The following is a 27,589-nucleotide window of genomic DNA, read 5'->3' on the forward strand; positions in this document are numbered from 1 at the left end:
AGTTCCTCTACTCAGTCTCAGTTCTCAGTGTCTGTTTCTCCTGCCCGCTACTATTTAAGATCAAGCTTAGAACCTTGTGTCATGATACTCCTTTTTCATTTTCAGATTAAAAGCAAAAACTATCATCTACAGTATTCTGTCGGAAGAGGTGCATCTGAGTTATTGCAGATTGTTTCTGTTTTTCTGTACCTTCTGGCCACTTGTCACTTGCATATCTTTTTGTGTGCTTGGACATAATTTTATAATGATTGTTTAGAAACAATGTAAGTAAGCACTGCTTTTGGGATGTTTGGGGGACATTCAGGACATTTTCTATGCCTGACAACGGCTGTTTCAAGTAAATAAAGAGCAGCCCCAGTTTTGTTTTCTGCAATCACGGTAACTGCTACCTCTGTGCTTTTTTTTTTTTTTTTTTTTATAACAAATAAAAGGGGGAAAAAAGGAGCAGCTGCATTTTTTGTTGAGCTTTGTAATGAGTCCTGGAATATGCTAGTTGTTCCCCACTCCCTTAAAAGGTAGACTAAAAGGTGGTCTTACTAAGGAAATTGGAAAAGACTGTTCATACCTATAGACTATTTGATCTAACTTTGTCTCTATTAATAATTATTTTGTCTCTTTTAATTATTCCTGGTTTTCCATTTTTCTGAGAATTTTTTGCTATTATAAATATTTATATCAGTGTTGTGACTCTATCAACCCAATGAATTGTATTGATTTCAAGTATGTCATTTTTACTCCTTAATGTCATCTGTACATACTAGGTTTTCAGTAAGTGTTTGCTAATTGAATTTATTTTTTTAGTCTAAGATATTTTCCTACTCATGGATTGTAATTACTCTGACAGATTGCTAAATGGCTGTGGGTAGATTGCATAATCTCTCTGAAATATCTTTGTCATGAAACCAGTAACACCTACCCTCAAAGGGTTAGGTTATAATTAGCTAGCAAAGTGCTTTGAAGATGAAAAAGCTAAGGTTGAGTATTATGACCAGCCTATTAAAGGTAAATTGTTAGTATCAGGTTTGTAGATAAAAGCTTTCCCAAACCTTGAGGCTAATTAAATGGTGTTAAAATAATTATTTTCTCCCTGTTTAGATCTGGTTATTTGTATTGCTTAAATCCTTGGATTCTTTTGTAAGGAGGAACCTTTTTGTAGTAGTGTTTATGCTGACGTCTGCTCTTTAGTATGTCCATGTCGAAACCCTCTCATGGAAAAAAAGTGAATATGTAGGTCTAGTGCGTAAGTTGGGGTGCTGCATCTCAGATGATACTTGATACCCTCAAACTTGCATATTGAGAATCAGTTGAAGGCCTTGTTAGATCCCTCCACCTCCAGAGATTCTAGTTGAGCAGGTTATAGTCCATGATGACTAACTAATGTAGGTAGGCTCCGATGCAGTTGGTATTTGGACAACAGTCTGAAAGAAGCTTTTGTTTTGTTTTGTTTCTCTGTGTAGCCCAGAAATTACTCTGTAGTCCAGGCTGGCCTCCAACTCAGAGATACTAAGGTTCTGAGTTAAGTTAACTAGCTAGTCCAAGACCACCTGGCTAATAACTTACAAAAGCAAAAAGAAAACCACCTAGGAGCTGGTAATGATAGTAACTATCTTTCATTAACCACTGCGGAGGCAGGAGCAGGCAGGTCTCTCTGAATTTGAGGCCAACCTGGTCTACAGAGTTAGTTCCAGGCCAACCAGTTACATGGTGAAATGTTACCTCCAAAACAAACAATAAAAACAAAAAAAAAACAAAAAGAGGGCTGGTGAGATGGCTCAGTGGGTAAGAGCACCCGACTGCTCTTCTGAAGGTAGGAAGTTCAAATCCCAGCAACCACATGGTGGCTCACAACCATCCGTAATGAGATCTGACTCCCTCTTCTGGAGTGTCTGAAGACAGCTACAGTGTACTTACATATAATAAAAATAAATAAATCTTTAAAAAAAATGTTTAAAAAACAAAAAGAAAGGGATACTGCCTGCCTCTGCCTCCTGAGTGCTGGGATTAAAGGCATATATTACCATGTCTAGCAAAACCTTTTTTTTTTGGGTAAAGAATCTTTATTTTCTTTTTTCTATTTTTATTTTTTATTCTTTCATACAATACATCCCTACCCTGCCACTTCCCCTGCTTCTCTGCCTCCAGGGTGTTGGGACTAAAGGTATATGTCATCATGGCCTAGAACTTCTTAATTGTGGAACTAGAAGGGCTACTAAAAACTTACTTATTGATATTTAGAAAATCATGTGGACAGATTATGTAAAAATTTACCTTTTTTGTTATGTTTAATTCCTTAGAACATAGTACTTGTCTTCAGAATTTTGTTTGGAACAGTTCAGTACTTGCAGATAAAGAACTTGGTCAAATAAGCTTGTGAAATTATGATATATAAATTATTAGGAAGATACAGTAGTTTAGGTTAGAGCCTTTTCAGGAAGATTTAATGTAAAAAAGAGTCTTAAATGATGAGTGATAGGATTTGATTAGAAGGAATAATGCTGGCAGGGTGAGTCCCAGCACTTGGGAGGCAGAGGCAGAGGCAGGCAGATCTCTGAATTTGAGGTCAGCCTAGTCTACAGAGTGAGTTCCAGAACAGCAAGAGCTACACAGTGAGACCCCCTATCAAAGAAAAAGAAGGAATATTGCTGACTTATGCTGTCTAAGTTGATACAGTAGCTTATAGGTATTACAGCATACCTGAGCTCAGAAGATAAGGGTTTCTTCTCAGTAATTACTTTAGACTATGCCACATCATAGCTCCTCCCTCTCATAGAGACGAAGCACTCATACCTCCCAGCCTGTGCTGCCTGTGCTGCCTGTGCTGTTGGCCTTCCGACTACAGTGTTAGGGTGGGTGTTGGTGAGGATTCTCTAGACACCATAAGTACAATAGGATGCACTTTCTGAGATCGAACACAGAACATTATTGAAGAAAGGGCAAAATTTTAGGTCCCTCCTTCCCTCCCCCCCCTTCTTTCTTGTCCTTTTTTTTTTTTTTTCTGTTTTGTTTTTATTGTTTGTTTTGGAGGTAACATTTCACCATGTAACTGGTTGGCCTGTAGACCAGGTTGGCCTCAAATTCAGAGAGCCCTGCCTGCTCCTGCCTCCGCAGTGGTGAATGAAAGATAGTTACTATCATTACCAGCACCTAGGTGGTTTTCTTTTTGCTTTTGTAACTTATTAGCCAGGTGGTCTTGGACTAGCTAGTTAACTTAACTCAGAACCTTAGTATTTACTCTGTTAAAGGACAGTGTTAGAGAAAGCAAGAGCCTACTGTACAGTTTAAAGAACATTCTCTTTCTCTCTCTCTCTCTTGAGACAGGGTCTCACTTTGTAGCCTAGACTAGCCTTGCATTTGTGATTTTCTTGCTGTAGCCCAAGTGCTAGGATTTCAGGCATGTGTTATTATTTTGGGGTCCTACGATTGAGTTTGTAATTGCTTTTCTTTTTGTGTAGTCACTTTGCAACAGATGGAGATGACTACAGAAAACCACAACTGATTGATGCACAGAGTGGGGAGCTCAGTCCAGAAAGCTTGGTGTATAAAACACTTCTACACTTAGGGTTCAGGGAATGGGCAGTGGGTACGTTGTAAGTCAGAGGATCAGGGGGGTGGCTGTAAAATTGTGTCTTCTAGTAATGCTAGAAGGTACACCCATCAAGTCTCACCAGCATGATTGCCTAAAATGAGTTGAGCCCTGTAGGCAGCTGAGGGGAGATGGGAGCAGGAAAGGTGCTCTGCCCCAGGGAAGTCCATTGCCAAGTGTCTGCCCTATAAACACACATACAAGTAAAATAAGGACTGAGTGGGTTATATTTAGGAATAACAGTTAGTGAAAAAAGGGGCCAAAAATTTGAAGGAAAGTAGGGAGGGATATATGGGAGAGAGAAAGGGAAAAAAAAATGTTGAAAACTAAAGTAAAAAATTTTAAAAGAAAAAAAAAGTTCATGTCATCCAGGGAGGGTGGCACATACCTTGAATCCCAGCAGCTGGATGACAAAGGCAGGCAGATCTATGAGTTTGAAGCCAGCTTCCTCTATTTAGTTCTAGGAGAAATTTTTCTATTAAATAGATGTCTTTCGAATATACACGGACACAGTTCATTGTATATTTACTAGTAACCTTTTCTTTTTGGTGGTTCTTCATGGACATTAAGCACTCTCATTGAGCTACAGTCTCAGCTCTTAATAACTACATTCTCACCAGTGTAATACAGATAACTTGCTTTGGGAAAATAGAAAAATACGCATTTAGGAGTTGGATAATTTTAATGCATTTTCTTTTTTCTTTTTTTTTATAGCTGCTCATAATTTTCTTTTTTTTTTAATTAGGTATTTTCCTCAATTACATTTCCAATGCTATCCAAAAAGTCCCCAATACACTCCCCCCCCCCCCCAGTCCCCCCCACCCCTTGGCCCTGGCCTTCCCCTGTACTGGGGCATATAAAGTTGGCAAGTCCAATGGGCCTCTCTTTCCAGTGATGGCCGACTAGGCCATCTTTTGATACAAATGCAGCTAGAGTCAAAGAGCTCTGGGGTACTGGTTAGTTCATAATAATGATCCGCCTATGGGGTTGCAGTTCCCTTTAGCTCCTTGGATACTTTCTCTAGCTCCTCCATTGGGGGCCCTGTGATCCATCCAATAGCTGACTGTGAGCATCCACTTCTGTGTTTGCTAGGCCCCGGCATTGTCTCACAAGAGACAGCTATATCTGGGTCCTTTCAGCAAAATCTTGCTAGTGTATGCAATGGTGTCAGCGTTTGGAAGCTGATTATGGGATAGATCCCTGGATATGGCAGTCTTTAGATGGTCCATCCTTTCTTCACAGCTCCAAACTTTATCTCTGTAACTCTTTCCATGGGTTTTTTGTTCCCAATTCTAAGAAGGGGCACAGTGTCCACACTTTGGTCTTCGTTCTTCTTGAGTTTCATGCGTTTAACAAATTGTATATCTTGGGTATCCTAAGTTTTTGGGCTAATATCCGCCTATCAGTGAGTACATATTGTGTGAGTTCCTTTGTGAATATGTTACCTCACTCAGGATGATGCCCTCCAAATCCATCCATTTGCCTAGGAATTTCATAAATTCATTCCTTTTAATAGCTGAGTAGTACTCCATTGTGTAAATGTACCACATTTTCTGTATCCATTCCTCTGTTGAGGGTCATCTGGGTTCTTTCCAGCTTCTGGCTATTATAAATAAGGCTGCTATGAACATAGTGGAGCATGTGTCCTTCTTACCGGTTGGAACATCTTCTGGATATATGCCCAGGAGAGGTATTGCTGGATCCTCTGGTAGTATTATGTCCAATTTTCTGAGGAACTGCCAAACTGATTTCCAGAGTGGTTTAATGCATTTTCTTAAGTGTATAAACGGAAACAATTAGATTATCTAAAGGATTTTTTATTTTTTCTTGAGACAGGGTTTCTCTATGTTTCTAGGCTGTCCTTGACCTAAGTAGTCCCCTATGCCCAGATTTAGGTTTTCTCATGTATTTTTTTTTTTTTTTTTGGCTTTTCGAGACAGGGTTTCTCTGTGTAGCCCTGGCTGTCCTGGAACTCACTCTGTAGACCAGGCTGGCCTCGAACTCAGAAATCCGCCTGCCTCTGCCTCCTGAGTGCTGGGATTAAAGGCGTGCGCCACCAACGCCCGGCCTTTCTCATGTATTTTTATATTAGCCATATTGCTCCTGCTTATATATGCCTTGGAAAATGCTTATCTAGGATGGCATATGATACCTTTTCCTTTGTTTGTGGTGCTGCAGAGCAAACCTAGGGCCATTTTGTTGTTGAGACCAGATCTCATGTAGGAAAGGAGGATATGTATAGATAGTCTTGAACTCCTGATCTACCTCGCTCAACCTTCACATGCTGGGATTACAGGTGTATATCTCCATGTCCAGCCTCTGCTCCTTTCCCTGCTTTTTTTCCTAGGTGTTGGGATTATAGGTATGAGCCACTATGCTTGGTTAAATAAATGTATTGATTATAGTGGAAGCCAAGGTTATATCTGAGAAGGCTTTATAAATGTAGAGGAGGAAAAGAACGGGTGGAGTTAGGATGTGGGATAGATAGTAGCAGGATTGGGGTAAGTCCATGTCTTTCACTATTTATCCATGGCTTACAAGCAGATCTGCCTACGTCTGTGCTCAGATGTGTGTGGCTCTTTTCTGAGAGGGCTCACTGGAGTGAGTGAGACGCCAGTGACAGCAAGTGCACCAAGTACTGGTTCTTAGTTTTGGTTTTTTTTTAAAGATTTATTTTATTATTTTATGCATGCGACTTCACTGTCACTCTCTTCAGATACACCAGAAGAGGCATCAGATCCCATTACAGATTGTTCTGAGTCACCATGTGGTTGCTGGGAATTGAACTCAGGACCTCTGGAAGAACAGTCTGTGCTCCTAACCGCTGAGCCATCTCTCCAGCCCTAGTTCTTTTTTTTTTTTTTTTTTTGGTTTTTCGAGACAGGGTTTCTCTGTATAGCCCTGGCTGTCCTGGAACTCACTTTGTAGACCAGGCTGGCCTCGAACTCAGAAATCCGCCTGCCTCTGCCTCCCAAGTGCTGGGATTAAAGGCGTGTGCCACCACCGTCCGGCCAGCCCTAGTTCTTAAACACCATCTTTTACCAAAAGGAACCAGGGATTCTTGCAGAAATGATTATTTCTAGAGCCAGAACAAGAAAGTACAAAATGAGTCCTGAAAAAAAAATCTTCTGTAAAAAAGTATTCAAGCCGGGCAGTGGTGGCACACGCCTTTAATCCCAGCACTTGGGAGTCAGAGACAGGCAGATTTCTGAGTTCGAGGCCAGCCTGGTCTACAGAGTGAGTTCTAGGACAGCCAGGGCTACACAGAGAAACCCTGTCTCGAAAACAAACAAAACAAAACAAAACAAAATAAAAATAAAAATGATGGGGCAGGGGCGGTGAGAGAGACGGAAAGGTTTCTTCAGCTTACACTTACTCGCACAACACCAAAGGAAGGCTGGATGGACCTCAAGCAGGTCAGGGAGCAGGAGCTGATGCAGAGGCCATGGAGGGATGTTACTTACTGGCTTGCTTCAGGAATCACTTTTTAAGGGTCTCCTTTTAGCCAATTCTTACCTAATTTAAGCAATAAAATAAGAGTAAAGTGTTATGATTTTAGTATAGAGAACCCATGAGTCTATACTTGATAGAAATGAGTAAATTAGTGGGAAGGAAGACACTTTCCCTTAAAGCACAGAGCCAGGTAAACCTGCAGAAAGGGTCACTGTATTGTTTAGTTATCATTCTGTTATGTAGTGAAGCCAATGGGAAACCTGACAGGTACCAGCTTGACCTAGATTATGGTCAGGTGATGGGGGAAGGGTGAGTTAGTGTACCCAACATTATTTCCATACGTTCTCTCTAAAATGTATGGCCTAAATCAGATTATGAGGAAACACCTAGACACAGACTGGAGGGTTGGATTAGCAAATAAAAGCTATTCATTCCTTCTCTATTCTCTACCTCCGTCCTCATCTCCCTTCCCTTTTATTTCTTGTTTTGTTTTCAGAGTCTTGTGGTGTGGCTCTAGAACTTAACTGTGTAGTTCTGGCAGTTTTCACATTTGTAGTTTGAGTTTTCACATTTTGCTTCAGCCTCTGAGGTGGGACTATAGACGTGAGCGATCATTCTAGGCTGAAAACTATATTCTTACAGTCAAGGTTGTTAAAGAGAAGCAAACTGAAGGGAAGAGATCTGACTGTTAAGTGCAGTGAGCTAGCTCATGGGTAGGATCTTGGACTTGAGATGTTGTGGAGAAACTTGGCAGAATTTGATTGGCTTGGCTATGTGTTATGACTTCCTACATTGGAAGGGTCCGTGTTAGAAAAAGTGTCCTTGCTTTGGGATTTGAGTAGTGGAGTATTTGGGCGAGTCTGAGGCATCATGTCACAGAGAGATACATATGTGCACCTCAAACACTCATAATATTTTCTTTTTTCTTTTTCTTTTTAATTTTTTGAGAGTGTCTAAAGGCTAGTTCAAATTCCTTATATATAAATTAAAACAAAAACATTATTATCTAAGCATATTAATCTTGATAGGAATAATACACACTTTAAAAAACGATTTATTTATTTATTTTATGTATACAAGTACACTGTAGCTATACAGATGGTTGTGAGCCTTCTTGTGGTTGTTGGAAATTGAATTTTAGGACTTTTGCTTGCTCTGGCCAACCCAGTTTGTTCTGGTCAGCCCCGCTCACTCCAGCCCAAAGATTTATTTATTATTATAAATAAATACACTGTTGCTGTTTTCAAACACACCAGAAGAGGGTGCTGGGTCTCATTATAGGTGGTTGTGAGCCACCATATGGTTTCTGGATTTGAACTCAGGACCTTTGGAAGAATAGTCAGTGCTCTTACCAGCCCCAATACATACATTTTTATTGTCTTTCAGAAGGCTGAAGTTGACGGAAGCTTAAGTGATAGCCACGTATCTCCTCCAGCCAAACGCACTTTGAAACAGCCGGATTCTGTTTGCAAAGACAAATCAAAATCACGAAGTACTGGTCAGCGAGAGGAATGGAACATACCATCTGGTCAGACCAGGTGAGGACTCGTTGTATCTGTTTTTTCATGAATACATGGATTGTTTGCTATGATTTAGGGCTGGCAATGATGTTAATTTTCTTTCTAAATGAAAGTGTTTTACAAATACTCATGTATATTCATAATTGATAATAGACTTATTTTAAACTTTCTGTAATTTTATTTTTCCAAATATGCTGTAAAATGTGTTTGTTTTATAAAGACATGTATAATAGCATGTACCAGAAACTATTGGTACTAAAAGGATAGGGATTTTGATGGGTCTTGAATGTACATGGGTAGTTATAATTCTGAGTTCCATTTTAGCTCTACTTTTTTTTTTTTTTTAAAGATTTATTTATTTATTATATGTAAGTACACTGTAGCTGTCTTCAGACATCCCAGAAGAGGGCGCCAGATCTCGTTGCGGATGGTTGTGAGCCACCATGTGGTTGCTGGGATTTGAACTCTGGACCTTCGGAAGAGCAGTCGGGTGCTCTTACCCACTGAGCCATCTCACCAGCCTTAGCTCTACTTTTTAAAGCATTTATTTAATTTGTATGTGTAATATGTATGTGCAAAAGTGCATTATAGTGGGGCATGGGAGGTTAAAGGACAACTTATAGGAGTCTATTCTCTTCTTTCATCTTGCAGATCTTGGGGATCAAATTAGGTCAGGTTTGATGGCAAGGTCTTTTATCCACAAAGACATCTCACTAGTCTTTGCCTGCCTGCCTGCCTGCCTGTCTATCTGTCTGTCTGTCTGTCTGTCTGTCTGTCTGTGTATGTATGTATGTATGTATGTACCTACCTACCTATGTATCTAGGTATCTAAGTATCTATCTATGCATCTATGCACCCGTCCATCCATCCATCCATCCATCCATCCATCCATCCATCCATCTATGTATGATACAGAGTCTCATATAGCCTAGGCTAGCCTAGAACTTGTTATGTAGCATATTTGGCATTGAACTCTGGTTCTTTCTACCTCTCAAGAGTGCCTGGATCTTCTTCATAAAGAGAGATGCTAATGATTATTATAGTCAGGTACTTGAATTGCTTGAAATTTTTGTTTTCCTTCTTTCCTCTATCTCCTGGTGAGGCACTGGTAGTTGGGCTGGGGGGTGGAGCTATAGGTTAAGCAATGCTGAGAATTGAACACATCCCCAGTCCTCTTTTCTTTCTTTCTTTTTCTTTTCTTTTCTTTTTTTTTTTCTTTTTGGTTTTTCGAGACAGGGTTTCTCTGGCTGTCCTGGAACTCACTCTGTAGACCAGGTTGGCCTTGAACTCAGAAATCCTCCTGCCTCTGCCTCCCAAGTGCTGGGATTAAAGGCTTGTGCCACCAACGCCAGGCCCCAGTCCTCTTTTCTTAAAAGCAACATTATAAGCAACAAATTAGGAGCTAAGTAAACCCTGTCTCCTTTAGAGCAAAACAGAACCATATTTGTGCTGTTTTTCTCCGTGATGATAATGTTGTTCAGAAAAGCTTCTCCCTCTCCCCTCCCTCTCCTCCCCTCCCCCTCCCCCTCTCCATAATTATTTTTAGCATTGCATCTTACTGTTTTGACTAATTTAATGATGTGATTTAGTCATTTATAGCTACATCCATCCAAAATTTATTTGGCACCAAGACCCATGAATAAACTGATAATTTGCAAGTAAACTGAGTTAATGTTATGTTATATTAAACTGAGTTAATGTTATGTTATATTAAACTGAGTTCATGTTATGTTATATTAAACTGAGTTCATGTTATGTTATAAGTGCCAAAGTGTACTTATGAGGTAATAAAAGTGATGCTTTGTGGTTGTAAGTTGATATTGAGAATGATTTTGGAGAATTTCTGGAAACCATTATGTAGCAGCAACATTTTAGAGTGCATGTATTAAGTCAGTTGCTTTATACTTACATTCATATACCTGGAGTATCATGCATATGGTGTACAAAGGTGCTAACCGTGAGCTTTTACATTTGAGAGTGTATTAAGATAGACTTTTTTATTTGTTTCAGAGACAAGGGGGAATAGGTCTTTGTGTGTGTTTTAAAATGGATTGGATTATCAAATGTTTGTGATATTTAAGTATTTCTTTTCCTCTTTTACAGTTTGTTTGAATAAATTTGTCATAGCTTGGAATTTATTTTCTCAGTGAAGTCTATAGTTGTCTGTTGCCATGGCTCCTTACGGTCTTGGTTAAATTTATGCTGCTTAACCTTAATCTTTTAATAGGATTTGAATTGTACAGTTGACAGCAACATTAATTCAGCTTATATTCAGTTTTTTATTAAAGTTTCTTGAAATAATGAAATGACTTTGAACTACTATTATTTTAATTGATAGGTTATCAAAGTAAAATATATTATTTTAAAAATGGATAAGAATAGCATTATTTATTTCTTACTTATATAAACAAATATTGATATGTTTGTGTATTAAATGTATCTGTATTCTAGGTTAGCTTCTCAGCCTGGTGCTACATTACCAAACGGACATAGTAGCTTGTGTGAGTATTCTGATGGGAAACTGGATAACATTGAAATGGTTACAGTGGCATTAATTAGGTTAGGTGTGAGAATGGACAAAAGAGTAGCCATTTAGTTTTGTTTTTATTAACATTTTTTTGGGACTAGAGATTGAACTATGGTTCTCCTGCACGCCCCAAAAGTTTCCTACTTCTGAGCCATATATTCCAACCCCTTAGAGTGATTTAATAGCATACTCTTTTAGTTGGAAATGACTAAATTTCATAAAATATTAATATTGAGATCCTTGATTGTTTAATAAAAAGCCACTTAAGAAGTTATATTCAGTTTTTATAGCCTTTAAATTTTGATTTTTTTTCCCTATTTTTCTGTACTCTGTACTTTGAAATGAAATTCTCTCTCTTGCAGCACTTCGAAGCCACCCCCTTCGAGGGGAAAAGAAAGGAGATGGCGACCTTTCATGTATAAATGGTGACATGGAAGTCAGAAAAAGTTGTCGGTCCAGGAAAAACAGATTTGAAAGTGTGAATCAGAGTTTATTATTTGATCAGCTAGTAAATAGGTATGAGTGTTTATGAATTAAGCAATTTCATTTAATTTTTTGATTTTTCAGCTGTTTTAGTGTATGCATGTGTATATGTTGTATATGTGTTTGTGTGTACATTTGTTTGAATATGTATGGGGAGTGCCATTGTAGACCAGGGGTTGACATAGAGTGTTTTCCTCAATTGCACTAATTTTTGAGATAGGTTCTCCTGCTGAATCCGGAGCAAACCACTCACTCGCCTCACTCCAGGCAGGGGTCTTCTGTCTCCACCCCATTCACTTGTAGCTATTCTCCACCTTTTCCCACATGGGTGCCATTCCCAGTTTTTACATGAACTGAGCCTAGCAAAGCAAACAAAAAACCTAAATAGCAATTGCTAAGACATTATCCTAGGTTTCTTAAACATTGGTGTGTTCTACTTTAATTTAAAAATTGCTTAATTAACCTTATTAGCTTTAAAGTTTTTATATATCTATTTTCTATACTTTTTGGGTAACAACTTAATATTAAAAGATTCAACTCCCCCCCCCCCCCATACCACGAATGTAGTAGTTATTTATCATGCTGCGGTGGTGTCCTTCCCCCCCCCTCCCGCCCCGCCAGTGCCATGAATGTAGTAGTTATTTATCATGCTGCGGTGGTGTCCTTCCCCCCCCTCCCGCCCCGCCCCGCCAGTGCCATGAATGTAGTAGTTATTTATCATGCTAGGGTGGTGTCCTTCCCCCGCCCCCCCCCCCCGCCCCGCCAGTGCCATGAATGTAGTAGTTATTTATCATGCTGCGGTGGTGTCCTTCCCCCCCCCTCCCGCCCCGCCAGTGCCATGAATGTAGTAGTTATTTATCATGCTAGGGTGGTGTCCTTCCCCCCCCTCCCGCCCCGCCCCGCCAGTGCCATGAATGTAGTAGTTATTTATCATGCTGCGGTGGTGTCCTCCCCCCCCGCCCCCCCCCCCGCCCCGCCAGTGCCATGAATGTAGTAGTTATTTATCATGCTGCGGTGGTGTCCTCCCCCCCCGCCCCCCCCCCCGCCCCGCCAGTGCCATGAATGTAGTAGTTATTTATCATGCTGCGGTGGTGTCCTCCCCCCCCGCCCCCCCCCGCCCCACCAGTGCCATGAATGTAGTAGTTATTTATCATGCTGCGGTGGTGTCCTTCCCCCCCCCCCCCCCCGCCCCGCCCCGCCAGTGCCATGAATGTAGTAGTTATTTATCATGCTGCGGTGGTGTCCTCCCCTCCCCCCCGCCCCGCCAGTGCCATGAATGTAGTAGTTATTTATCATGCTGCGGTGGTGTCCTTCCCCCCCCCCTCCCGCCCCGCCAGTGCCATGAATGTAGTAGTTATTTATCATGCTAGGGTGGTGTCCTTCCCCCCGCCCCCCCGCCCCGCCAGTGCCATGAATGTAGTAGTTATTTATCATGCTAGGGTGGTGTCCTTCCCCCCCCCCCCCCCCCCCCCCCCGCCCCGCCAGTGCCATGAATGTAGTAGTTATTTATCATGCTGCGGTGGTGTCCTTCCCCCCCCTCCCGCCCCGCCAGTGCCAGGAATGTAGTAGTTATTTATCATGCTAGGGTGGTGTCCTCCCCCCCCCCCCCCCCGCCCCGCCAGTGCCATGAATGTAGTAGTTATTTATCATGCTGCGGTGGTGTCCTTCCCCCCCCCCCCCCCCCCCCCCGCCCCGCCAGTGCCAGGAATGTAGTAGTTATTTATCATGCTAGGGTGGTGTCCTTCCCCCCCCTCCCGCCCCGCCAGTGCCATGAATGTAGTAGTTATTTATCATGCTAGGGTGGTGTCCTTCCCCCCCCCCTCCGGCCCCGCCAGTGCCATGAATGTAGTAGTTATTTATCATGCTAGGGTGGTGTCCTTCCCCCGCCCCTCCCGCCCCGCCAGTGCCATGAATGTAGTAGTTATTTATCATGCTAGGGTGGTGTTTTCTCTCCTTTATCCCCTTTTCTTTCTCTCAGTGTGTAGACCTGGTTGGCCTGAAACTTACTGTGTAGATTAAGCTGGTCATGAATTTATAATCATTCATTTATCTCTGCCTCTGAAGTGCTGAGATTAAGGTATTCGCCACCATGCCTAACCTACATTATGGATTTTTAAAGTTTTAATAAGCAAACATGTTTATTTATTTAGAGCCTTAAAAAAAAGGTTTATAATTGTAAAGTTTTAATAAATGTATAAAAGTTGAAGATAGTCTTTCATGTCTTTTTAAATATTATTTAATTTCTGTGTTTGTATGTGTAAATGCAGTACCTGTGCCTGTGGAGAGCAGAAGAGGGCTTTGGATTCCTTGGGGCTAGAGTTACATGTGTTTGTGAACTAGCTACCTGATAGGGATGTTGGGAATTAATTTTATAATAGAACAATTCCATCTTTTAGTATAATATCTCACTATTTAGTGTTTGCTGGTCTGAAACTGTGTGCACCAGGCTGGTTGTCTTGGTCAGGGTTTCTATTCCTGCACAAACATCATGACTAGGAAGCAAGTTGGGGAGGAAAGGGTTTATTCGGCTTACACTTCCACATTGCTGTTCATCACCAAGGAAGTCAGGACTGGAACTCAAGCAGGTCAGGAAGCAGGAGCTGATGCAGAGGCTGTGGAGGGATGTTCTTTACTGGCTTGCTTCCCCTGGCTTGCTCAGCCTGCTCTCTTATAGAACCCAAGACTACCAGCCCAGGGATGGTCCCACCCACAAGGGGCCTTTCCTCCTTGATCACTAATTGAGAAAATGCCTTACAGCTGGATCTCATGGAGGCATTTCCTCAACTGAAGCTCCTTTCTCTGTGATAACTCCAGCTGTGTCAAGTTGACACAAAGCCAGTACACTGGTCTTGAACCCACAGAAATCTACCTAACCGCTTTCTGTGTGCTTGGATTAAAGGTGTGCTCCACCACACTTGGACATCTTGTTTTATGAATTGGGAATTGTGTTTTGATAAATTCTGGCTATGAAAGTTATTCAATTGAGATGTTATATATAGTTACATATCAAGAGATAGTTTAATATTGGTTTGACAAGCCCTTTAACGTTTATGTTGTGTAAATGTGCTCCCACCATTGTCTAAACTCTTTTTATTATATGATTGTAGTACTGCTGAAGCTGTATTACAAGAAATGGATAATATTAATATCCGACGAAACCGTCGATCAGGCGAAGTAGAGAGGCTTCGAATGTGGACAGATACAGAATTTGTGAGTATATTAGCTGTGGAAACCTTTGCAAGTACTTCTCCTTAGGTTTTATTCATGTCTGTCTGTGTGTGTGCCTTGTGTGTAGATGCCCACGGAAGCCAGTAGAGGGTGTTGGATCCCCTAGAGCTAGAGTCACAGTTGGTCGTGAACCTCTTGATGTGTGTGCTGGGAAGCCTGGAAGAAAAATATTTTTCTTTATACTTGCAAAAAATTAGGAGTCTAGAAACAGGATGATAGCAGTAGATCTCTTCTCTCCTCTCCTCTCCTCTCCTCTCCTCTTTCATCCCCTCTCCCCCTCTTTCTTGTTAATGTAGCTAACTGGCCTTGAACTTCTGACCTCCTACTTGCAGGTATGTGGTATCATGCCTGGTTTGTGGGGTGCTGCAGATGGCACCCAGGGCATTGGGCAGTGAGGTGAGCACTGCTAACTGAACTACACTCCCAGCCCAACAGCAGTATTTATTTATTTATTTATATTTTATGTGCATTGGTGTTTTGCCGTGTGTATGTCTGTGTGATGGTGTTGGATCTCCTGGAACTGGAGGTATAGATAATTGTGAGCTGTCAAGTGGATGCTGGAAATTGAACCTGGGCCCTCTGGAAGAGCAGCCAGTGTTCTTATCTGCTAAGCCATCTCTCAAGCCACCCAATGCCATATATTTTAAAATTAACAATTGTTTATTCCTCTTCATTCCATGCTTAGTTTGGGATTTTACTGTTTGCTGCTGTTCCTGCAGCTCCCTCTTCAAACCCCTCACCCAATTTCTTTTTCTTCTCTCTGATTTTCTTCTCTCTTAGCTTTTTTCCCCTCTTCCCTTCTTGTAAAGAAAAATAAAAATAGCCCTATGGGCTTGAACCCAAGGTCTTGTATATGTTAAACACTGACTCTGAACTATGCCACTTCCCATATCCTTTTTATCCTTTATATTTACTGATTTTAAGATGTTCTTTTCATGAACTTGTGACTTGCAAGTAGATGTATGGTAAATTATATTGAGCAAACATGTTTGATTTATTGACTTATTTATAGCAGAGATAAATGCTATATTATTAGTTGACAAATTTCTTTCTTTAAAAGGAAAATATGGATATGTATTCAAGGGTAAAAAGACGAAGAAAATCGCTGAGAAGAAATAGTTATGGCATACAGAATCATCATGAGGTGTCCACTGAGGGCGAGGAAGAAGGTCTGTACAGCGCCATGGGAGGGAAATGCTAGGGGACTCTGAGAGGGAAGAAGGATGTATACTAGCTATGGACTTAGAGACAGTTGTTTTGCTTTTGTTTTTTGCCTTTTATGTCTGTGCTGTATAAAGTAATTTAAATTCAGATACTATCTGAAGTTTCAGTTCCTTCAGTTGGCAGAATGAAGCGGCTCTTTTGTAGCCCTTTACTTGTGTAGTGTGGGCAAACCTTGGCTTGGGCTAGCCTGCCTCGTTGGTAGCCCTCTTGTGTTACTTGTTAACTTTCTAACTAAAGGGCTCCGAGTCTCTGATGATTTGGATTTTAGTTTTTTGTTATAGATTGAGAAGAAGAGAGAGAAATGGAGGTAGTGATAGCAGTGAAGGAGCTAATACTGTTTACCTGACATCTGTAGTTCTGAACTGAGTAACACAGAATGAACTTGTAGGGCTGGAACTAGGAACATGAAGACTACATTGGCCCTGTCAATTTTTAAACTGGTGTCCAGCAAACCCAATGGTATAATTCTCTAAGCAGTGATCATCAAAGATCATCAGGAGATTTGGTATATTGATAATATAGTTTACTTTCCAAGATAATCTCCCTCTCCTCCTCCCCCCAGGCATGGTTTCTTTGTGTAGCCTTAGCTGTCCTGGAACTACCTTTATAGACCAGGCTAGCCTCTAACTCACAGAGATCTGCCTGTCTCTGCCTTCTGAGTGCTGAGATTTTTTTGGGGGGGAAATAGTAAATAAAGCAAACCACTCTGTGCCAGCCGGTCCCGGTGGACTGGCTGGCCTCACACTGGTGGGCATGGCCGCTTGGTCTCATCTCATGGAGACTCTCTGACTCAGAGCTCTGAAAACACTCCACGCAGCTCACTAAGTTCCCACTGGTGGGTTGCTACCACACTAGCTCCACACTTCAAAATTCCCATGGCCACTTGGGGTGCACATCTTGCAAACCCACGGTTTGCCGCTGTACCTTTCTCTTTGGAATCCAGTTGAGTCGCCGAGTGAAGGAAAACACCACACAAACTTGGTTTAGAATCAACAGGTAATTCAGTTGTTGGGTGCAGCAATTAGAATCCTAATCTTATAGACCATATTAAACATAAATCCTCCAGTGGCGCATCCTCCTAAACGGGGCCACGTGTAGCTACATCTTGTCCTCCTGTTGCCCCCATTCAAAAGTCTCTCTGCCGCCTCTTCTCTCTCTCTCGGATCCAGTGATTGGTTTCTTTATTTATTAGAAGGGTCACGTGAAGTCCTGAGTGCCAGGTAGCCCCTCTTGTGGAAGCTGAATTAACATCAAGATATATATAACAGCAACAGGGCTATCCTATTAAAGGTGTGCATCACCATACCTCATTCACAGTGGTTTATTTTTTCACAGAAGTGTATTAAATGTTGGTAGGAAGAACTTTTTGTTTTTATATATATTTACCTAGGCTTATTTTTGGCTATACTAGTTTATACTGTATCATAAATTGCTAACATTTTAATATGTCAAATGTGTAGAAAGAATAATAGATGAAAGTAAATACTCGGTTGAGAATGGAGCCATACCTATGGATTAAAGTGTTTCTTCTTTTCTATATATGGAAACTAGAATCTCAAGAGGAGGATGGAGACATAGAGGTTGAAGAGGCAGAAGGAGAAGAAAATGATAGACCATATAACTTGAGACAAAGGAAAACAGTGGATCGATACCAAGCACCGCCTATAGGTAGGTGACTCAACAACTTCCTTGTCTAATTTACCACTCTTGAGAAAAAAAGAGCATTTTTTTCTGTACTCAGTGATGTAGCCCTGTGTTCTTTGCTGTTTAGGAGGCTGAAGTTAAAAGCCTTAAGCCCAAGTCTTCATCATTGGCAAGATCCCTTTTCTAATTTAAAAAAACAAAACAAAACAAAACCCACCACCAAGAAAAAACAAACAAACAAACAAACAAACAAACAGTGCTGAATTAACATAATGAAACCTCTGAAGTCCTGTGTGTCTTTTTCTACATAATTCTGTGTACACATGCTGTGGTAGCTACGGTGGAGCTCTGGGTCATGCATAGTGTTATTTCTTGTTCTTCTTTTTCCTCTCACTCAATCCTTTTGCCACTACTGTCTTGTTTCTGTGTGTTAAATTTGCTTGTATGCTGCATTCTGTGTTTTTATTTTGTTGTTAGGAATTAAAGATAAGGTTTGTATACACGGGCAAATGCTTTGTCATTGGGTCAGTCTCTGTGACATTTCATGTACCCTTTTTCTTATAATGTTTTCAAGAATATTTTTACTTAGAATATATATATATATATATATATATATATATATATATATGTATGTATATGTGTGTGTGTGTGTTTGTTTATTTATTTATTTTGGTCAGGTATGGTGGTGCAAGTCTTTAATCCCAGGAGGGAGAAGCAAATGGGTCTCTGTAAGTTTGAAGCTAGCCTGGTCTACATAGAGAGTTTTAGGGTGGCCAAGGCTATGGTGGAAGGCCAAGGCTAAAAAGGAAAAAAAGAGTTTTATTGTGAATAATGTGTATTTTGCCTGAAAGTATGTCAGTGTATACATATGTCTGTGCATCATGTGTATGCTAAGTGCCTAAAAGGGCCAGTAGAGGGCATTAGACTCCCTGGAATTGGAGTTACAGATGGTTGTGAGCCACCATGTGAGTACTGGGACGCAGATTAGGATCCTCTAGAAAGTAATCAGTGCTTTTAACTACTGAATACCTCTCCAGCCCCTTACTCAGAATCTTATACTCTAAAATTGTGCTTGTATGGTAGAGGTGTGCTAACTCTAGAAGCTGTTCAAACGTTTAAACGTTCCTCTATTCCTCCTAGGAGTCACGGTCTCAGCTCTGTCACTAATAAGAGAGATGTGTTACAGCAGAAAAAATGTTGGGAATCATTATTCTGCTCTTTTGTTTTTCATTTTTTGAATCTTTATCTGAAATAAAATTCCAAGTATGTATTTGTAGTTTACAATTTGGCAAGTTTTGTAATTTGTCCATACCCATGAAGCTTTGACCATACTGAAGATAGCAGACATACTCATCAATGCCCCCAGGTTCCCTCATTCCTGTATGCATGCTGCTCTATTATTTGTGTCTCCCTTGTTTTAGTCTTTGGGTACCTATCTATTTAACTTTAACTTTAGATAAGATTTATATGTTTTTTATTTCATACAAATGAAATTGTAAGTGCTTGTTGTTTTTTAAATTTTTTGAAGTAGTCTCATTCTTAGCCTTGGCTGGTGTGGAATTCCCTGTATAGCTTAGGGTGGCTTCAGACTTGTGATCTTCCCTTCCCACTCTTCCAAGTTAGGAGGCGTAAATCACCACCATATCCAGCTAAAAGACCACAAGAATACATTTTGCCTTCTCTTTCTTTCATTCAGTCTAATTATTGTAGTATTCATTGTAGGCATGGACAATCACAACTGTTTTTTTGTTTTTTGTTTTAAAGATTAATTTATTTATTATATGTAAGTACACTGTAGATGTCTTCAGACACTCCAGAAGAGGGAGTCAGATCTCGTTACAGATGGTTGTGAGCCACCATGTGGTTGCTGGGATTTGAACGCAGGACCTTCGGAAGAGCAGTCAGGTGCTCTTACCTGCTGAGCCATCTCATCAGCCCTGACAACTGTTTTCTTATTCATTTTTTAAGGACATTAAGATTACTTTCAGCTTTTGGTTTGGTTGTTATAAGCCCAGGTGTGCTGGTACCAGCACATCTTTAATATCAGTGCTCCAAGTCTGCGACAGAAGGGGAAATCTAAATTTTGATCCTGAGCCTGAGACTGTTTAAAAAAAAACTAAGGACAAACAGGCAAATACTTAAAAAGTATGGTTGTTAGATTTTATGATTAGGTGTGCATATTTAATTTTGTAAAAAAGTAGCTATCTTCCAAAGTGGTTGGTTGTGGCATTTCCATTAAGACTGTCCGCTCCCAGCCAGGACTACATAGAGTTGGCCCTTTACACTCCCTGCTAGAGAAGAGAACGAGTTCATGCTCCTGGCATAACTCTTAGTAACACATGCCTTTAATTCCAGAACTGGGACACAGAGGCAGCCTGGGCTACAGAGTAAGTTCTAGGTAGCCAAGGCTATGCAGTAAGACTCTGTCTCAAAAAACAAAAACAAAACCAAAAAAAACCCCAAAATAAAAACTTTATGTGCCAGAGCTGGTGAGATGGCTCAGACATTTGCTGCCTAAGCCTGACAGTCTGAGTTAGCGCCACAGAACTCCTGTGAAGGTGGCAGGAGAGAACTGAGAACACAGTTGTCCTCTCACGACTCCTCTGCCCCATAAATAAATTTAAGAAATTAATAAAAAGGTTGTTTCATATACTCATCAGTGCTTGTTATGATGTGCTTGTATATATATGTATGTGTGTGCAAAAACCTAGCTATAATAGGGTATACATTGTAGTTTTAGTTTGTGTCTCTCTAAGGAGGTTGAACACTTTTTTCATGTTTACTTGGCAAGTCTTTGTGTGTGTGTGTCCATGTGCATGTAGGTGTGTGTGTATTTGTGTGTATCAACATCAGTGTCCTCATCAGTCTCTGTATTAGGAGTTTGGTTGTTGGTTTTGTTGGCTCAAGGCAACTTAAGTAAGAAAGAATTTATTTAGTTCCAGAAGAGTAGTCCACAATGATGGGGGAGGCATGGTGGCAAGTGGCTGGAAGTGAGGTGAGGCTGTGAGTTCTCAGGCTCTTGCTTATTGATGCAGTGCCCCTCCCCACCCCCATCAAGGCTCCACTTCCTAAAGGTTCCATAACCTCTTGAAAGAGCACTGCTAGCTGGTCTTCAAGTACCTTGAGCCTATGGTGGCCATTCTCACTTTACTCCCTGGTCCCATAGGCCCATGAGATCGTAATGCAAAATGTATTTAGTCTAACTTTAAGATTTGTGACTAGGATCTCATGTAAAATTAAAAAAACAATAACACATACTTCCAAGTATGCAATATACTGGCATGGAATATACCTTCCCTTTCAAAAGAGAGAAATGGGGACATCATGAGGAAATACTGGACCAAAGCAAGATAGAATCCCAGCAGGGTAAATGCCAAATCCTGTAATTCTTTCTGTGTCTTAGACCTGCCCCTCCAGTTTTGCTCTCTGCCACATATGTCTTTCTTGGCCTCATTCCAGTCCCTATATGCAACTCTCTCCAGCAGATGTCTCATGGCTGTAGCATCTCCAACATCTTGGTGTCTCTGCTATGCTACAACCCAGGCTTCACTTTCACAGCTTTACATAATTGCTTCTTAGGATCTTTTCTGACAATGACTTCAGCATTGCTTGGTCTCAGTGCCTCTCTGAAACTGGTAATTTATAACAACCTCACTCTTGTATTTTTAATGCCTCCAAAGCTAATACCATATGCATGATACTGCCACATTTGCCTTCCATCTTGGGGTAGAGTCTCAGCTCCTTCAACTACTTTAGTTGTAGCTTTCCTGTATTCAAGCAAAAGCATGTAACCCCTTAGGCTTTTTCCAATCACAAGTTGGAAGCTTAGCTTCTATCTTAGTTATTTTCTATTGTGCTGATAAAGCAATATGACCAAGGCAACTTACAAAAGAGATGAATGGAGCTTACTGTTCTAGAAGGATAGACTCTGTGATGACAAAGGGATTGCATGGTGGCAGGAGCTAGAACAGCAGCTGAGCACTTACATCTTTCTTTATTTGTACTTTACATCCTAAAAGCAGCCCCCCCCCCGACTTCTCTGAGAACAGGGAGCCCTCCTGAGTATCACCCCACCCTGGCATATTAAGTCCCTGCAGGACTAGCACATTCTCTCCCACTAGGCTAGGGGAATGGGATCCACAGGTAGGCAACAGATTCAGAGATAGCTCCCACTCTATTTGTTGGGGGACCCACATGAAGACCAAACTGCTCATGTGCTATGTGATGCACAAGCAGGAGGCAGAGAGAGTGTGCTGAGAGCTTGGTGAGATACTTTTGAAGCCTTAGCCTACCTTAGTGACACCTCTTCCAACAAGGCTCTCTGTCTCTGTCTCCGTCTCATTCTCTCATTCTCTCACTCACTTTCACTTTTTTTTTTTTTTTTTTGGAGACAAGGGTTCTCTGTGGGTTTGGCTGTCGTAGAACTCACTCTAGAGCACCAGCCTGACTTGTAAATCACAGAGATCCACCTGTCTCTGTCTTTTGGGTGCTGGGATTAAAGGTCTGTGATACTACTACTCAGCCCAAAGACTTATTTATCTCTCTCTCTTTTTTTTTTTTTTTTTTTTGGTTTTCAAGACAGGGTTTCTCTGTGTAGCCCTGGCTGTCCTGGAACTCACTCTGTAGACCAGGCTGGCCTCAAACTCAGAAATCCACCTGCCTCTGCTGGGATTAAAGGCGTGCCTTATTTATCTCTTAATCCTTCCCAAACATCCTATTAAGGACCAAGAATTCAAATACCTGAGGACATCTCACTAAAACTACCACAGATAGGCAGGGTCTTGCCCTCACGGAGCCTTTGTGGGGAGGTGTAGGGCAGGCCATGTAAACCTTCTCTTCCTGCTTTTCTAATGCATATTTTATACTATGCTGTAACCAGATGCTCACCTGCTTTCTTAGCTCTTGTGAAGGTGCTTTTAAGCATGAAGATTTGTCACATTTATGTTTTTGTAGGAAACTATTACTGGGGTACTACTATGCTACTTTCTTCCCTACTACAAGTTTGTAAAAAATGGATCATACTTTTGGAAATATTAACGTCTATTTAAAATGTTTATTTGGGGGCTGGAGAGATGGCTCAGTGGTTAAGAGCATGGACTGCTCTTTCAGAGGTCCTGAGTTCAATTCCTAGCAACCACATGGTGGCTCACAACTATCTGAAATGGGATCTGATGCCCTCTTCTGGTGTGTCTGAAGACAGTTACAGTGTACTCATACGTTAAATAAATAAATCTTAAAAAATGTTTATTTGAAAAAAAGCAGTACTGATACAAAGTTTTTGTCTTTGTTCTGTTTCCACACAGCAGTGTGGAAATTGAAGATACAGAACTCCATCCTCCTAGAAAGTTAACAGAGTCAACTTATGCTCTCTTAGTGCATGGACTCCTCAGTTCTTTCTCTCTTTTTCTTTTAGTACCGGCTCATCAAAAAAAGAGGGAAAATACACTATTTGATATTCACAGGTCTCCAGCAAGAAGAAGCCATATCAGGTAAGTTGTGTTTGATTTGGAAGAAGAAAGTAGTTGTATATGTTAATGAGAAAATGAGAGATTTAATTGCATCCTTTGCTTTCTTCCTGGCTTTCTCCTGTCCTTTCTCTCATTAGTGACAACACTTATTATCCTACACATGACTCTTTTTGGTTCACAGTTTATTTTTAAATTTAAATTTTAAATTAATTTTGACTTTTACATCCTGAAAGTTGAAGTATCTTTTTTTTTTTTTTCTTTGAGAAATAGCCCTGGCTGTCCTGGAACTCACTTTGTAGACCAGGCTGGCCTCGAACTCAGAAATCCACCTGCCTCTGCCTCCCAAGTGCTGGCATTAAAGGTGTGCGCTACCACGCCCAGCTAAGTTGAAGTATCTTAAGAGTTGACTGGAGAAGGGCTCATGATGTCCTTCTTTGAGACATTGGCTAGCTTTTTTCCCTTGAGAGAACTGGTTTTGTTTTGTTGCCCAGGCTTGCCTGAAGCTCCTATCTCAAGAGAGTCTTGCGCCTCTGCTCCCTAATAGTTGGGAATACAGACACTCACTGCCCACCACACCTTGGCACTAGGTCTTGATGCATTTCCCCCTTTTCATACCTAAGGACAAAACAAAGTGCAACCGGCAGATACAGAAATTTAGAAATTTAGAAGTGTATCATTTTATTAATTTTTGAGACAATTCCTTGCTATATCAGTTTGGCTTTGAATTTGTGGTGACCATCTAGTTTCTCTTCCCATAGTGTCTTTTTATAGATTGGATTATTATACAGTCTTTAGATTTTTTTATTTTTATTTTTTGCATATTCTGGACAGTAATCCCCTATTTGATAAATCACTGGCAAAGATTTTTTCTTTCTCTAGACTTCACTCTGGTAGTTGTTTTCTTTGTGATATAGAAAAGCTTATTTATTTATTTGAAATAGCATCTCACTAAAGCCTAGGCTGGATTAGAACCTCAATTCTTTTAGTCCCCTCCATGCTGAGAGTTCTAGGCATATGCCATTATACCCAGCTAGAGGGTCTTAAATCTGATTCAGTTTTATTTGTGAGTACTTTTTACAATTTCTTGAACTATTGGAATATTAATTTAGAAAGTCATTGCTGTGGCTGTGTCTTGAAGTATACAATTTAAAAGAAAAAAGATTTTAATTTGTCTACGATAAATTCTGTCAGGACATGTTGAAGGAATGCAATGTTAAAAAATTATTGTAGTTTCTAGACCAGTTATGCAATATTTTTTTTTCCTTTTGTCTTTTGAGACCTTGTTATGTAGTACTTGCAGTTCTGGAGCTTGCTATGAAGACCAGACTGTCCTCGAACTCAAGAGATATGCTTACTTTTGCCTCCCAAATGCTGGGTAAAGGTGTGTACCACCATGCCTGGCCAGTTATATAATAATTTAACCATTATTTCTTCTTTGGAATGATTTTAGTCTCTTTTATTTAGTTATTTTGGATAATTCTTTTATTTTGTTATGTATAGGTATTTTACCTGCATGAATGTGCACCACTTAATGCCTGGTACCTCTGGAGGCCAGAAGAGGGCATTTATTCCCTAGACCCGGAGTTACAGACAGCTGTAACCATATGATTACTGGAAACTAAACCTGGGTCCACTATAAGATCAGCCAGTACTCTAAACTGCTGAGCCATCTCTCCAGCTCCTCTTTTACTTATTTTTGAGGTAGGATCTTATTATGTTGTCCAGGCTGGTCTCTTGGGCTCAAGAGATCCTCTTACTTCATGCTCTTCCCAAATACCTTGGACTGCAGACATATCATCAAGCCTGGCTATTTTTTTTTATTAGAAATATTTCATGCATTTGGTTAGACTTCAAACAGGGTAGAAGAGTCATTATTGGGAAGTAAAAGTTATCGCCAGCTAGACCTTAGCTCAGTCAGCGGAGGAGGAACAACAAATGTGGGAGCCTTGGGTTAAGAGCTGCACTACTAAAGCAGAAGGACACAAAACAGATGACACAGAGGCCTGAAGTGAGGAAGCTGTTGCACACTCTAATGGTTTTACTCTTTCCTTTTCCAATAGGAGGAAGAAACATGCCATTCACAGTAGTGATACCACTTCTTCTGACGAGGAACGCTTTGAAAGAAGGAAATCGAAAAGCATGGCAAGGGCAAGAAACAGGTTAGTAAACTTTCTAGGTATACTTCTATGGTGCACTAAACTGTATGTCCAGGTTAGGATAACCTACTTTAGCAATTATTTATTTATTTATTTATTTTTTTGAGACCATGTTTCTTTTCTTTGTGCAGCCTTGGCTGTCCTGGAACTCACTCTGTACTGTTGACCAGGTTGGCCTTGAACTCAGAATTCCATTTGCTTTTGCCTTGAGTGCTGGGATTAATGCATGTGCTACCATTGCTTGTTGCTAATATGTTTTTAAAAGGTAATTAGAATTTAGAAATGTTAATGAAGCTGTAGTTATCATAAAAATTGTACACTTTTTAGGCTATCCCATATAATGATCTTTACCTGTACTAAATTATATTCTTGTGCTATAATGACATACTGGAGCCTAGGTAATTTGTTAAAAAAAAAAAAAAAGGATTTTATGTAGCATGTAGTTTTGGAGGCTGACTGCATACAAAATAGTGCTGTCCCTGGCAGTAGGCCCCTGTGGCTGCTTCACATCCAAGCAGATGTCATTGTGGCAGGAACACAGGGCTTCACGTGTGAAGTAGGAAATGGATACAAAACAAGGTCTCATGTGAGGCATTCCTCTCTTCTTGTACTGTGCTTCCACTGACCAGAGGCCGTTTGGCTGGGCTTCACCGTGACCTTAAGGTCCTACTGTTCATATCACAGCAAAACCTCCCAGCTTTTCCTATTGGGAGATAAACTCTGAGAAAATAGATTCATGCTCATGTTTGTTTTATCTGGTGAATTACTGATTTGGGTCACTTGAAAGTAGGAAGAATAATTTAAGACATGCAACCTTTTGATGTTGTTTTTCTGGGTTATGATAAAGCAGGCTGATGAAAATATGTTACAGAATATTTAAATTTTTTTTTTTAACTTTTTATCGATTCTTGTGATTTCCATCATGTATGCCCATCCCACTCACTTCCGTGGGATATGCCTCTCCAGCCTTGCAATCTCCCGTCAAAAAAACCCTCACAAACAAACACAATAAACAAAACAAAGCACAGAAAACATCTTGTCCTGGATGCTGTCTGTAGTATGTCACACTGTGACTGACAGTATAGCCCTCTGTCCACACAGATTCACTTACACAACTCTCCTGCTCTCAAGCCCTTGAGGCCGGCTCACCTGCTCCGAAGCCTCTAGAGCCAGCTCCACTGTGCTGCCCAGTCCAGGCTAGGGGCTCGGGGCTGGGCCAGTTCTCCTGTTCTCACCCCCTCAGGGCTGGCTTACCCAAGCCTTTGTTGTCAGGGCCAGCTCCGCGGTGTTGCCTGGGTGAGGTGTAGGGCCTGCTCTCTTGGGCTAATGAGGGGTAGGACTAGCTCTCCTGACCCCCACAGGTGGTGACTGGGGAAGGCAACCCCCATGCATCCACCCTATCTCATGACAGATAAGTGGCAGGGCCAGCTCTCTCTTGTTCTTGCCCCTAGGGTTGGCTCACTTGTACCCCCTCCACCAGGTTCAGCTCTACTGTGTGTGCTGCCCAGGTGAGGTGCAGGGCCCATGTTAAAGATTTTAGCTTATGTTGACTTTAAAATGTGAAAGATTTAAATAAATGTAGCATTTATTTATTTTGTGTTTGTAAGCCATCATGCACATGTGTGAAGGTCAGAGGATAACTGTGGGAGTTGATTTTTGCTTCCCACTATGGGTCCAGGGATCCTGTTCAGGTCCTCAGGATGGTGGCGAGAGCCTTTACCCACTGAGCCATGCCATTGGCCCCTCAATATTTTAATGCCTTTATCTTCATGTTTTACACGTTTCAGATGTTTGCCTATGAACTTCAGAGCAGAAGATTTAGCGAGCGGCATTCTCCGAGAACGGGTAAAAGTGGGTGCAAGCTTGGCTGATGTTGATCCCATGAACATTGATAAATCAGTAAGTTTGTAAATGTTTTCCCAGAGTAGCTTTTTTGTTATGTTCTTAAGGGTTTCCTTATTTCTAAAACAGTCTATATAAAAACGGAAACTCAGATATGACCAGTATTAGTACTTTCACATATGTTTTGGATCCTCAAAACTTGGGCCGCTTAATAAAGTCTTTTCCTGTTTTGTAATTAGAATGTATAGCGGATGCCAGATAGGGTAGTGCAGGCCTTTCATCCCAGAACTTGGGAAGCAGAGGCAAGTGAATCTCTGAGTTTGAGGCTAGCATGGTCTACAGAGTGAGTTTCAGGACAGCCAGAGAAACCAAACCAAGCCAACCAACCAAACAAAACCAAAAGAATATATAGCAGGTAGGAAATGTTCCATATACCACAGGAGCCAATTTGAAGGGTTCTT

General features: G+C 40.9%; 1 protein-coding gene across 4 annotated transcripts in view; it reads left to right on the forward strand.

The window, feature by feature from the left end:
• The window catches only part of Atad2b (ATPase family AAA domain containing 2B), a 131,691-nt gene that overhangs the window by 12,021 nt on the left and 92,081 nt on the right, over positions 1–27,589 (forward strand). For 3 of the 4 annotated variants that reach the window (XM_029484503.2, XM_021178882.3, XM_029484502.2), the window contains exons 2-10: positions 8,423–8,574; positions 11,008–11,057; positions 11,446–11,599; positions 14,674–14,776; positions 15,855–15,963; positions 17,570–17,686; positions 23,076–23,151; positions 25,191–25,289; positions 27,074–27,185. In XM_029484503.2, the coding sequence (XP_029340363.1) occupies positions 8,423–8,574; positions 11,008–11,057; positions 11,446–11,599; positions 14,674–14,776; positions 15,855–15,963; positions 17,570–17,686; positions 23,076–23,151; positions 25,191–25,289; positions 27,074–27,185 (972 nt within the window). The remainder of the gene's footprint in view (positions 1–8,422; positions 8,575–11,007; positions 11,058–11,445; positions 11,600–14,673; positions 14,777–15,854; positions 15,964–17,569; positions 17,687–23,075; positions 23,152–25,190; positions 25,290–27,073; positions 27,186–27,589) is intronic. The other variant, XM_085830188.1, reaches the window with a different exon arrangement.

Source organism: Mus caroli, unplaced genomic scaffold, assembly GCF_978045245.1.
Source record: "Mus caroli unplaced genomic scaffold, Mus_caroli_1 scaffold_14, whole genome shotgun sequence".
Taxonomy (NCBI): domain Eukaryota; kingdom Metazoa; phylum Chordata; class Mammalia; order Rodentia; family Muridae; genus Mus; species Mus caroli.